At 35.9% G+C, this 12,531-nt stretch overlaps 1 protein-coding gene across 1 annotated transcript in view; it reads right to left on the reverse strand.

Annotated features, from left to right (window-relative positions):
• Positions 1–12,531, reverse strand: part of PRKCE (protein kinase C epsilon) — a 301,137-nt gene that overhangs the window by 102,873 nt on the left and 185,733 nt on the right. The window contains exons 5-10 of the mRNA XM_026845495.1: positions 11,710–11,795; positions 9,407–9,539; positions 6,405–6,547; positions 5,143–5,239; positions 3,111–3,325; positions 1,647–1,820 (exon numbers count right to left, since the gene is read on the reverse strand). Of these exons, the coding sequence (XP_026701296.1) occupies positions 1,647–1,820; positions 3,111–3,325; positions 5,143–5,239; positions 6,405–6,547; positions 9,407–9,539; positions 11,710–11,795 (848 nt within the window). The remainder of the gene's footprint in view (positions 1–1,646; positions 1,821–3,110; positions 3,326–5,142; positions 5,240–6,404; positions 6,548–9,406; positions 9,540–11,709; positions 11,796–12,531) is intronic.

Here is a 12,531-nt window from a genome sequence, read left to right on the forward strand (position 1 = left end):
GTTCACAGAGTTTATTCCTCACCCCAGTACAATCTTTTTAGCACTTTTTTCATCTGAAATAATATGCTCAATTCTAGTTATAGATTTTAATACATTAAAACATTTAAAAAGTATGTTCACAGATATATTGTAATGAAATGGAAGTCTGAACGCATGAAACATCATCATAGACATAAATTGTATACACACCTTCCTAAAAGCCACTTCTTTGTGTCAACTTCAAAGCATATAAAATGCTAATGCATTTTCACTACTTTAAGAACTGAATAAACATTTGTTATTTTCATATTTGAATACACTATAATCTTGAGTCTACTAGCCATTTTCCTACAGCTTTTCCACTACCCTATTTATCTTTCCTGAACAACTTTGCCGGAAGATCTTTAGTCACAGTTCTTCTGTACTTCTACACATATAATTATTGCACACATAAATATTGCTCATTTGCACCATACATAGTTTTGGTTGTAACACATACACTCACACACACATCATTAGTAACTCTTAATTTAATTCAATATGCTAATTTAATTATTCATTTAATCTGCCAAACTTTACCAGTAAAGTGACTCAAATTCCCAAATGCAGTGTCTTACTGAAACAAAACACCCTAGAATTTCGAAGGAAGTTGACTGCTTTTCAAGTATCTTATTTGAAACACGCATATATACTAATAGCTAAACTTACTCCCTACACATCAAAAACTCATCCCATTGAAACAACTACCATATTTAGTTCAACAGGCAAAAGTTCAAACCTTAGGGCTTTGAAATAGCAAACATTTTATGAGACACTTCAAAAATAAAGGAGATTATATATGATTGGTATTCTATTTGCAAGACAGATTCACCTTGCGGGCTTCCATAAAGCTTTCTGGACAATTAGGTAAAAAATTGTCAGCTCAGCTGAATGACAAGAGAGAAAATCAGACTAAAAAATGAAAATCAGAAATAATACTGTGAACAGAACTGGTTTCAAACACTTTGACTGGATTCAGAAATCCTACAGTCAGCAACACCATCCAAATGTTCACTTACATTTTAAGCAGCAAATCCAAAACGTGCTATAAAGAGGAATTCTGTATGAAAAGTTAACAATACAGCAACAGGCACTCATTTTTAGCTCCCTCTGACTTTCCTTCTCCCTGCTCCCTCAAGCACGTGGGTGGCATTAGCACTATAGGAACCTATTTGATAAGCAGTATACCTATTTCTTTACTAAACATTTTGTATACTACACAGCCCAAGAAAACTGGAGGTGAGTGTTCTGACAATCTAATTTTTGACAAGATCTTTTTAGAATTTTTCCTCTGAATACTGGGTGTTAAAAACATTTGTACTTAATTCAACAAATGATACACTCCATTAATATAAAGAAGAAACCCAAAAATGGCACCTCAGTAGGGTTTTTAGTTTTATGCATGTGGGGTTTAAAAAATTTTTTAGCTCATTTACTGCCACCTCCTGGTACTTACAAGGTAATAGTATTTACTCTGACATCAGCCAGTTCAATACTACTAAAATGACAAAAACTTCTCAGAAAGTTTTTTTAAATGTTACTGTACTTTTTATGCTGTTGTCTTTTATTCTGGAAATAGTGAATATTGTTCCATGGGCACAAACTGGTAAAAGGTTCATGTTCCTTACCTTTGTCTGGAAGCAGCAGTAAAGTTGTGTTAGGTATGGATGTTTCCGTGCTAAAGCCAGAATTCTTTTTTCTGTCATTGTACAGTCTACATCGTCATCTTGAAGTATGACATCTTTCTTCAAAACTTTCACTGCATATACTTCATCTTTTCCTTTTAGCTCAGCTAACATTACCTAAAAGAAACAGAAATTCTGTTTACATATGAACAACTGATAATACCATAAATGCAGGGTTGCATATGAGTTTGACCACTGGAAACATACAGTTACGTACTTGCCTGAATGAAGTCATACGTTTATAAAATTAAAATTAATGCAATTTTGGAAAAATATACCTCTGGTATTCTTTAAATTTGAAACGGATGGTAATTATTTTGTTTGTTAGGAATGCAGAAGATGAGTTTTTATCCTCTCATTCACGTATCTTAATGAATGCCTGTTAGTGAGATCTCAAAAACTAAAAAAGGAAGGGAGTTGATATAGAACAGAAATTTATTTCCCACTTTTATGTCCCACTTTTGGTAGTGAGATTTGTGTGTGATGAATTTAGTATACAACCCCACGTACCATTCTTGCCTCTTTAAAGTTGTTGATTTTAACTACTACTATTGTTAAAGGTTCAAGTCCTATACTCTGTTTAAGGTCAGTTCTGGCTTGGAGCCAGGGAAATCTTCAGAGAAAGGATTAGAAAACTGAGACAAAAGAACTGCTTCAGTCCTGTTCCCCTGCATCTGCAGTTCCCGTATACCAAGGAAGGAATAATGTACATGTGAAACAGATTCACATTTCACTCCTCCTATTTGATTCTGCAGTGCACAGCACTGTGAAAAGAAAATCTATAAGTCCTGTAAGTAGAGAAATGCCTCTTGCACCCTCATCAATTCCCTACTGTGGGAAGGTATCTGGTGAGTTATGTTTTACCACATATGTGGTATTTTGGGCAGCTGTCTCAGCCTCTTGCACATCTCGTATCTGAGTAGAAATTCTTGAGTTCTGGCTCTTCCAGCACTAAACACACCCAACTAAGGAAAAACAAGCACACAAACTATTCCGTGAAATAAGTAAACTTGTGATGCATATTATCTAGAAAGGGAACGAACTCAGATCTCCACAGCATTATTCCTGGGCTGATTTTTCCTGCTTGACCACAACTAATTATCTTGTTGAACAGTATGTTTGTAACTGTATGTATGTCTTCATTACCAATATCCTGAAACAGTGAAACATTGACATTTGGTGTCAAAAGGCTTGACCTTAGTTAACGAAGTAAGCTGAAGCTCAGAAAATGCCAGCTGATCAGGAGGCTGATATTCCTGATCTGTTGAGTAAGAGCTGCTTTTACCCACTGGGTAAAGGAAACCCCTAGGGTGGAAGCACTTTCTGAATGTCACTATGAATACTTTCAAAGCAGTACAGTCAAAAAAAGTCTGCACAGCAGTTAAAAAAAAAAAAGCAGCTACCCACCTTGCCAAAGCTGCCTTTCCCCAATACTTTGATGAAGTTGAACTCTTCAAGGCCTATTCGCTTGTTCTGAGCCTGTTTTACCTCCCCATTTTCACCATTTTCCCCAGGTTTGTTAAGCTGGTTGTCTGTTGATGTTGTAGCTGTTGCTCTGTGTTCCTCTCCCCGATTGTCAAATGATAACGCTTTCCTAATGTTGTTTTCCAACTCTTTGATTTCTGTTGAAATGTGAGAAGAAAGTGTTCATTTTCATCAACAATCAGAAAAACAGCCTGTGTTAGTCTGTATCAGTTTTGGGAAGGGACATTCATCATCCTCAAATGCTGTGCAGAGCAATCTGTGGTTAAGAATACTTATTTAGGAAACTGCTTCTCCATCTTACAGTAATCAGCCAAAGCCCTGCTTTAACAGGAAGGGTGGCCTTTTAAAACGAACCTAAGAGAATGACATATACAAAACTTGAAAGATAAGTCAGAACAGTAGCCAAATAGTTGTTTTAGTGATTTTGGGTGTTCCTGTATCACAGAGAAGTACTTTGTTTTGAATATCCCTATCTTCCTGCAGCGCTTACTCATCTTCCTTCTTAAGTATTTTAGAGTTGTATCTTCAAAAGTTCAAAGGATAGTTGGGTGTTCCAGCTCTTGAAGTCAACATGACTGGAGCATCTTGTTCAGCTCCAGCTGTTATCAGACACCTGCCAATAAAGTATTTGACCACTTACTAGTGCCACTTCAAGCAGCAATTGTGTAGATCTGCTAAATAGTTCTTGAAGGCTTCTTAGTGTTAAACACAGTGAGCCCTGGTGACTAACTGACCTAGGGCTCTGCCTCAAGTTCTTGCATAGTACTTCTGCCTGAAGGCATTGGAAGCAACAACTTTACTGGACAGCTACAGAAGTGAAATGTAGACAAAATCTTTGTTCTCATTTTAAGTAAAACATCAGATATTCAAAAAATATTATTTAATCAAAATACTGTCTGTGAAACCAAAAGGTTGACACATTTAAATCAGTTCTGGACTCAGTTTTACAGTACTTATTATCATGGAGCTTTGGAAATTTATTCCCTAAAAATAAGGCTGAGAAATTTCTCAACTATAAACAATTTTCAAAGAATGTGACAGAAAAGTATCCATCTTCCTATGTCTTGGTATAAAGATTTTTCATTCATCAGTTTACACACATGATGGTACATAAGATATCTCACAGGCTTCTGATTTTTAGAAACAACCACCAGATCAGAAACAGAAAGTGGAAAGTGCTGCTGACATATATGTTCTGTCAATCAGGCTGTTCAGCTCAATAAAATCATGTCATATCACTGAAGATTAAAATATTTGTCTCCAAATCTATGCATGAAAAAAATCACTGAGAGGAAACATAGTTTTACAAAGCCTCTAAAGACCACACAGATATGCTAGTATAGCCCAACCAGACAGAAGGTGTGGCTGCCCCTCCCTGGCAGTGTTCAAGGCCAGGTTGGACGGGGCTTTGAGCAACCTGGTCTAGTGGAAGGTGTCCCTGCCCATGGCAGGGGGGATGGAAGTAGATGATCTTTAAGGTCCCTTCCAACCCAAACCATTCTATGATTATCAAAAATGTTCTAACATGAAATTGCAAGGAGACAATTTAATCCTAAAAACTTATTAACAGATGGAGGCTTTTCATAAAGGTGTTCTCATGTTCTGTGGTACTCTTCAAAATGTTCGCACTCTTACAATACAATATATAACCTCCTTATGTAAAGGTATTGGATTAGGTAAGGACACATCAAGTAAACTTAACAATATTTTAAGATGACTGTTTTATAATTTTCCCTTTAAAAGCCACTTAATTTCACAGATTTAAACAAAATGAGAAGCAGGCCTTTTAAACAAGTTTTTGCAGCTCATAACTCTAAGCGCTTCATTTTCTGGTAGTAATTACTTCATTGATTTAGTTCTACAGAGCCTGAGACCGATAACTTTTTTATACATCATAAAGGAGGAAAACATGTGACAATATGTATCAGTTAGGAAATAAAAAGGGATGTTTGACCTTGATCACATGGAGAAGTTGGTGCTGACTTTGACCTATCTTCTTCTGATGATGTGCTTCCAGGAACCGGTTGTTGAGACTCTGCACCTGCAAGTAGCTAAGAACAATTCCAAAAGGGCTACTCAGCTATGAGATTCTCCTGTGTCAAGAGGAAATTTAGTTTAACAACACTAATTCACAAGTAGAAGTATGAAGGAAAGTGAAGATGTTCTACCCTTATAGTTTCTATGTGGCAGGACCTCAACCATTCAGCAGATGGCATCAAATCAAATGGAGACCATAATATAAACAGAGAAAGAACTGGCAGTTTAAAAAAAAAAAAGTTCTTAAGATTAAATAAATGTAATAAGCACACCCAGCAAGTGGAAAGGTTTTGAGAAGCCACCATGAGTCTGTGTAGAAATCTATGTGCTAAAACTAAAAGTATCAACAAGCACTGTAAACTAACTCATACAGCAACAACACATCTTTTCCCAGGAGTCAAAGATCACTTAATTTATTCCTGAGTTTTCTATGTTTCTGTAACACTTTAAAAACAGTGTACGTGGGATCCAAGTGTGCAATAACCATCAAAGTGAACAGAACCAAATGTCAATATTTTAAGAAATTATGGTAAAAATTGCCTATTTCTGTAAGCGGGAGCAATGAGTTTGTTGTCACAATCATGCAAACAGAGATAGAAAGCGTGGCCAAGTTCTGATCCAGGATGCGTATTATCAATCCAGAATAACTCCATCATCTTTGAAAGTATGTGGGGTGACCTACACATTTATTTTAAACCAGCCTAGTTCTTTCTATAATAGTGATGATAAATCTGGAACCGTCATCTGGCAAACAACTTCTCTTCATAAGAATTAGCACATTGCTCATTTATCAGCATTTAAAATGTTATGAAGTAGTGCTGTCTCTCAATCTATCAATTATTTGATGCCAATTCTGAGCCAAAGAGACATGTCTGTTTTTATGAACTGCTGTGTCAGACACAGTCTCTCTGTCAAATCTCCTTCCTCAGAATGAAAAAGGGGAAATCCTTCCAGACTCTAGGTTGACGAAATTGTAGCAGGTCAAAATAAATTTCATATCAAAATTCAGAATAGATGATTTGCACTTACAAATCAAAAGCCAAAGTCTTAGTTCTCTACTGACTTAAAAAAAATTCTAGTGCAAGACAACAGAGTGGGATTTAACCCCAACTAGTAAAGTTACAATACAGCCATACTTATTTTTTAATGAGACACTACATTTTACTATGTAGACGTTACCTTTTTCCTCCTCTGCCCGCTATTAGTGATCTTATCTGGAGTGACTCCAAGATCTGCAAGAACTTTAGCTATGCCTCTAGCATCCACTCCACAGTTTGGCGCCACATTTGTTTCACAGCGTCGATGTACATTCATCTTGCAAACTGCAATGAAATGGAAAGTAACAGAGTAAATTAAATGCTACCTTGGCATGCATTTGACTTAAATCAGAATTTATTTGACCTACCAATAATTTTTCAAATCAATACAATTTCAGTAGAAAAATATTTAGCTGGATATGTAGTGACACTTCAATGCTAATATGAAATTATTAACCTGGTTATCATTCTTCTGTTATGATAATGCAGACACTGTTTTCAAATGGTACCCAGAACAGACACAGGAACAAATGAAAATATCTAATGATCCTGTAAATCTTCAATAAAATTTGAATTAGAGGAAAAGTCCTTCAGAGCTTGAATTTTATCAATCCACTTCTGCTCTCACACTGAAAGCACATTAGTTTCTCATGTATTATTGCTCTATTTTACTCAAGTAGATTAATCCCTAATGTAGGCAGGCATAAAACCAACAGTGCTTTAAGTTTTAATAAAAGTCTTTGGCACCGTTAGACATTCTCTTTTTTAAGATGGCAATCCATTTACTAAGCTTTCTCTCTTAAATATCATCTCTTGAAACTCGTATACTACTAAGAGGAAAAAAGGTTACATTGCTTCCAGGTTATGGGGTAGGGGGGAGAATGTAGCTCCATTAAAAATAGCATAGCATGGATTTGTTAGGAGCAGATTATATATTTTATCTTAGACTTCACTGCCCTCTTGTGGAGCAAGGCATAAAGAAAGCAAAACTGAAAGTGTAATTAAATATTAGATTAACATTCGGTTGCTCAAATTCCTTCATTACTTTTAGAGAAAGAAAAAAATAAAAAAAGTATGTATTTATAAAGCTGCATTTCATTATATGTTCATCAACAGTGCTTTCACTGTATAAGACCTAAAGAAACAAACCACATTTGCCTCTGAGACTATACATAGGCACTGTATCTGTGGTGGTAACCGTGTGCTTTAGAAAGCAGGTGCCCTTCCTCTTCAAGTACGTTTCAGCTCACAACAGCAAAAAGAAATTGCTACGCGTGGTATTTTCAGTGCATGTATACTCAGTGACAAAGTCTCAGTGGCAAGTAAAATGTTTGACCTATGATCCATAACAGTGGATGTTGGAGAACTGAACTGCTTGAAATAAAGCAAGCAGGAAAATTTTGTGCAGTCCAACTTCATGAACGTATATTGTAAAAAGAAGCACTGGAATAAGCAGTGAAAAAACAGAAGGAAAAACATCTGGAATACACTTTTCATGGTGTTAATAACCACATGGGGCAAGCAAGTACACCTCTGAAGAAGGGAGCATTGTTCAGCATTTGTTAAGAGAGAAAATAAAGCACAGAGAAAATGACATTTCCAGCTCAGGTGAGTTCTAGATTTCATGCAGACAATACTGCATTTTTATAGGCACTATTTTTATGAACATGGAGAAAGCAACACAGGCTCTCCGAACTATTGTTTCTATGCATCCGCTACACAGCAAATGCATGCATATGAGTAATAACATTATATTCTGCAATTAAGAGCAAATGAACCACTATGGTACTTGAGAGACAATATGAAAGTGACCTAATATATTCACAGATTAAGTAGAGAGATACTATAGCTCTGATTAAAAATCAACAAGAAAAAAAAATCAGGTTTAGTTAAAAAAATCTTCTCTGAACATATCTCCACCATAATTAAGACAGCATTTTAGCAAAATCTGCAGTAGTAAAGTAACAGTATTTAGGGACTAACATTTTATCACTGCTTACTACCTAGAATCACAAGGGAAAGCTTCAAGTTCAGAATGCTTTCATTGTCTATCACTTTTCCATGAAAGAAACTTCTTTCCATTGCTGTTCAGCTATTTGTCATGAAACATTAGGTCTAACCTCCACCTACAGTTATGTCTCATCTTAAATACTGCAATGGATATATTTAATAGACTACATGTTTATACATGTATGTGTGACTCCACATTTCTGCAGTTGAGAAGTGTGCATAACATGACTTTTGTATTTATGAAGGTGGATCTACCCATTTGTAAAGATGTAACAACAAAACAAAAATGCTTATAATTCCACTAGATATGACTTCCGGAGAATCTGACAATATTCATGACATCATTCCCATCAACTCACTAAATGAAGTATTTTATTCACTATTTCTAAAATATTACTTTCCGTTGCACGTGTTTGTACTGTTTTTTCCCCCATTTAGAATATACAGATCTGCTTGAAACAGAGATACAGAACCAACCATTTCTGTTAGCTAAAATGACAGGAATGCACCTTCCAGCAGTAACTTCATATACAGTTACTGTATAGAGTACACAGTCCTTGAACTGAAGAACATAATGAATCTTTATTTTCTGGAATAGAGGGGCTAGGCAGACCATCACAAAGGATGATTTAGGTAGATGTCAGAACACCTCATCTTCTGGATATTGGCAGAGAGGACTGGTTCTGCCTAGCCTAGCCAATACATAACACCAATTTTTGAAGAGGGTATTAAAAGGACAAGTACCTGGAATAATAATGTTTAAAAAGTTTAACAACCATCACCACAAGCCTGAAAAACAAAAGGCATATTAAGCTGAAGGGATGTAAATTCTCATGCTCCTAATTTTCTGTCAACTTCTAATTTCCTATGTGGCAATAAACCTACAGAGTAGTGACTGCAAAACGTGTTTCTGCACCTCCGTCGTCTGCATCTGTTATTGACTGGTGTTGCTGACAGGGTAAAGGACCATTTTCTAACCACGATGGCAATCCTTACAGTAATTCACTATTTACTTTCTATGCATTTCTGTACATGCTGGAAAAGACAGAGTAACTTGAAATCTTTCCAAACCTACAAGTCACTCACAAAAAAAAATAATAATAAAAAAAATATCTCTGAAGCGTTAGTCCTTACCTTTGCATTGTAAACCTTGTCTCAAAAGACCCCAGAGCAATGAACCACAGTGGTCACAGAAGGTGGGCACTTTGTAATTGTGAATGCTGAACTTGTGAGGCATGTTGACACTGAAACGCTGGGATCCCACTTGCTGCAAAAGGAAAGCACAGCATATTTCATTCTAATTAATTTCTTTATAATCAGTGTACAACAAGGCCCTGTTCTGTTTTGAAACCACACAGAATTCAAACAAGATGAAATAGGTCTATGCTTGGATGATGACCTTTGCATTAGATATACCCCAGCTCCAGAATTCTTCTCACTACTTTATTTGGGGAAAAGAGGGGGAAGGGCTGCTGTTGTCCAAGAGATAAAGACTAACGTCTACTTCCTAGTACTTCTGGGAACAACAAATATATAGCTATCAGGAAAGATCTCTTAATGTGGAAGGCCAGGAAGTCACTCCCAATTGTTTTAGGAGCAGAAGGCCAAACCAATACGGGACTAAGAAAGAGAAATATATTACAATCCCTTTACCTTTTCATTTCCCACTCTTCTTTAGATGATGATAATGACAATGATAAACTGTTGTGTTCAGGGATTTCAAGGTACGATTAATTACTAATTAAAGGGTATTATTGATAAGCTTTTATAGTTGCCACTACATAGCAGGAGATTTATTTCAATGTTTTTCCTTCCCTTTCCTATTACCGCTGGCTTCTCTCCAGTGATCTAGTACCCCTTCTAAACAATGAGAGCATTATATTACCAAAACATGCAAGTCTCCACCAGTCTGGAGCCTGGGAATATAAATCTACACAAGATTTTGTATCTTCCTGTGAGTACTATGCAAAAACAGCACTAGTCAAACAGAGTCCCTTATCGCAATCCTATGCATGTGATCAAATTTTGGACTTAAAACACTGGTTGTGAACCAGATGTAAAAGAATGCTCCCAGTATGAAAAACGGTAGTGAATTGCACAGGAAGAGTTAGGTCAGTTAGTGTCTCAGTCAAATTCATATCAAAGTTGAAAAAGTGGCTTAAAACCATCATTACATACAATGATTTGTAACTTAAAACCAGGCTTTTTCAAGCATATAAATGTAGTTTTTTAACAAATAAAACTAAGAAATGTGTTTTTTCTGTGTGGCCAAAGAACTGGGATCACTCACAGGCTACCTCACCTAATCCTATGGTGAAAGATAGGACATCCCTTGCTGTTGCACAAAACAGAACAGGACAGTAAGCATTAAATAGATTTTCTGTTACAATGCAAACAAAAAACTTCATTCCCTGGTTACAGTTGAGAGATACAACAATATAAAAAAACATAAACACACCCCCCTCCCCAACTCTCCCCCATCAACTCAGCCATAAAAGGATACCCAAAAGCTGAGGAGTCTAAGGGAGCTGAACACTACAGTAGTCACATCACTCCCTAGTGTATGACTGTCCACAGAAATTAACATTAATTTCCTAACCAAGCCTAAAAGGGCCATCTTAACTGAAAGAGACCTTCAATGCAAGTGAAAGGATTGCTTTGTTTTCTCCTCTGACCCAGAGCTGAATGTGCTGTTGGCAGATATATTTACCTCCCTGACAGTACAGTTCTGAAAGCAGGTAATTTAATCTTCAGGTGTTGTCTTCATTTATTTAAATGCATGATAACATAAAGAACATATTGTATTAATTACATTAATATACAAAAGCTTGCTAGATGTAGGGAGTAATTATGCTGGAAAACCTGTTAGCTATGCAGTACCTTGTGTTATCACGACTGTCTTACACAATATCCATGGGCTTTCTTCAACACATGGATGGCTTTTGTTTACATTTTGACAGTTTGGATGCAGTCTTTGTTGAGGTGAGACTTTGCAAGCAAATTCTGGTCAGTCTTTTATGTTGATGCAAGATACCCAAGCATACTGCCTATCCTATCAGCTGCTATTGACTCAGCCACACAAAAAGCAGTTAAGGGAAGAAGGGGCCCAGCCTGCTTCTTTTGATTTAAAATGACAAAATTCATATTAACGCAGAAATGGAGAATGTAAAAATGAAAAGTACTGGAAAGAGCTCAGTGGGACTTTTAACCATTCAAATGTTATAAAAATTACTAATTAGAAATAAATTGCTGTGTAGTAATTCCCATGTAAATGAAACTGTATGGTAATTTGTAATTTCAAAGTAAATGCTACATCACAAGATGACCAGAAGGGCATGAAAAAGTCTGTAACATTTATCGATTAAACAGAGATGACCCTACTTTGAACAGATGAAAGACAGAGTTTTATCTAGAAAATTTATTTTACCAACGTTTACCTCATCGTGAGTTTCCTGTTTTTTTAAGCCAGCACACTTTGTTATTATAAGTTCATGGCATCTCTTGTGGACTACACAAGTGCAAACTATAAACAAAAAACAGATAAAAGAATAAGTTTTCATGAAGATTGATTTGAAAGCAAAAGACTGATCCCAGAAGACCAGAAATACTGGGACTTGAAAGGCTGCAAGTGACTGATGACTTGGTGAGTCCTATGCAGCAATTCTGGCTTACAAAGGCAGAAGATAATGGACTTTCAAGAGACCAAAGAACTGTAAGAGAACTAAAGCATATCTTCCAAAATCTCAGTATGTAAAACTACAAATTACCTTCTTAAATATTAACCACATTTCTCAATTTTTACATATTGATTTGTTTATCTGGTAAAGTCCATGATCTCCACATTATATGAGACACAATGGCAAAAACAATTCCTGTCTGAAGACCTTCCAGAGGAAAAGAGACATAAAGATAATTCATTGTAAAAGTCAAAGAACAGAAAAAACAAAGTTGAACATTCTTTCTGTAACACATTATCGTAAGTTGTTAACAGTAAAAGGTTTCAGGAGGTAAAAATGCTTCGTCAATATTAATACCGATTACTTAATCAATGAATAACATTAGCAAATTTGAACGATAAGATTAAAAATTACAAGGTCTATTTTACTGTAGGATTCAAGGTCATTAAGTGAAGAAAAAACCTTCACAGTGAAATAATAAATTGTATTTTCTTCTACCTTTGGTCATTGTTGTAAGAAAAAAAAAAATCAGAACTCAAGGAATCTCTGTTGTATATTAATATACTAATTCTTATTAAAGCA

This window comes from Athene cunicularia, assembly GCF_003259725.1.
Source record: "Athene cunicularia isolate RWA chromosome 3 unlocalized genomic scaffold, athCun1 chr3_part1, whole genome shotgun sequence".
Taxonomy (NCBI): Eukaryota; Metazoa; Chordata; class Aves; order Strigiformes; family Strigidae; genus Athene; species Athene cunicularia.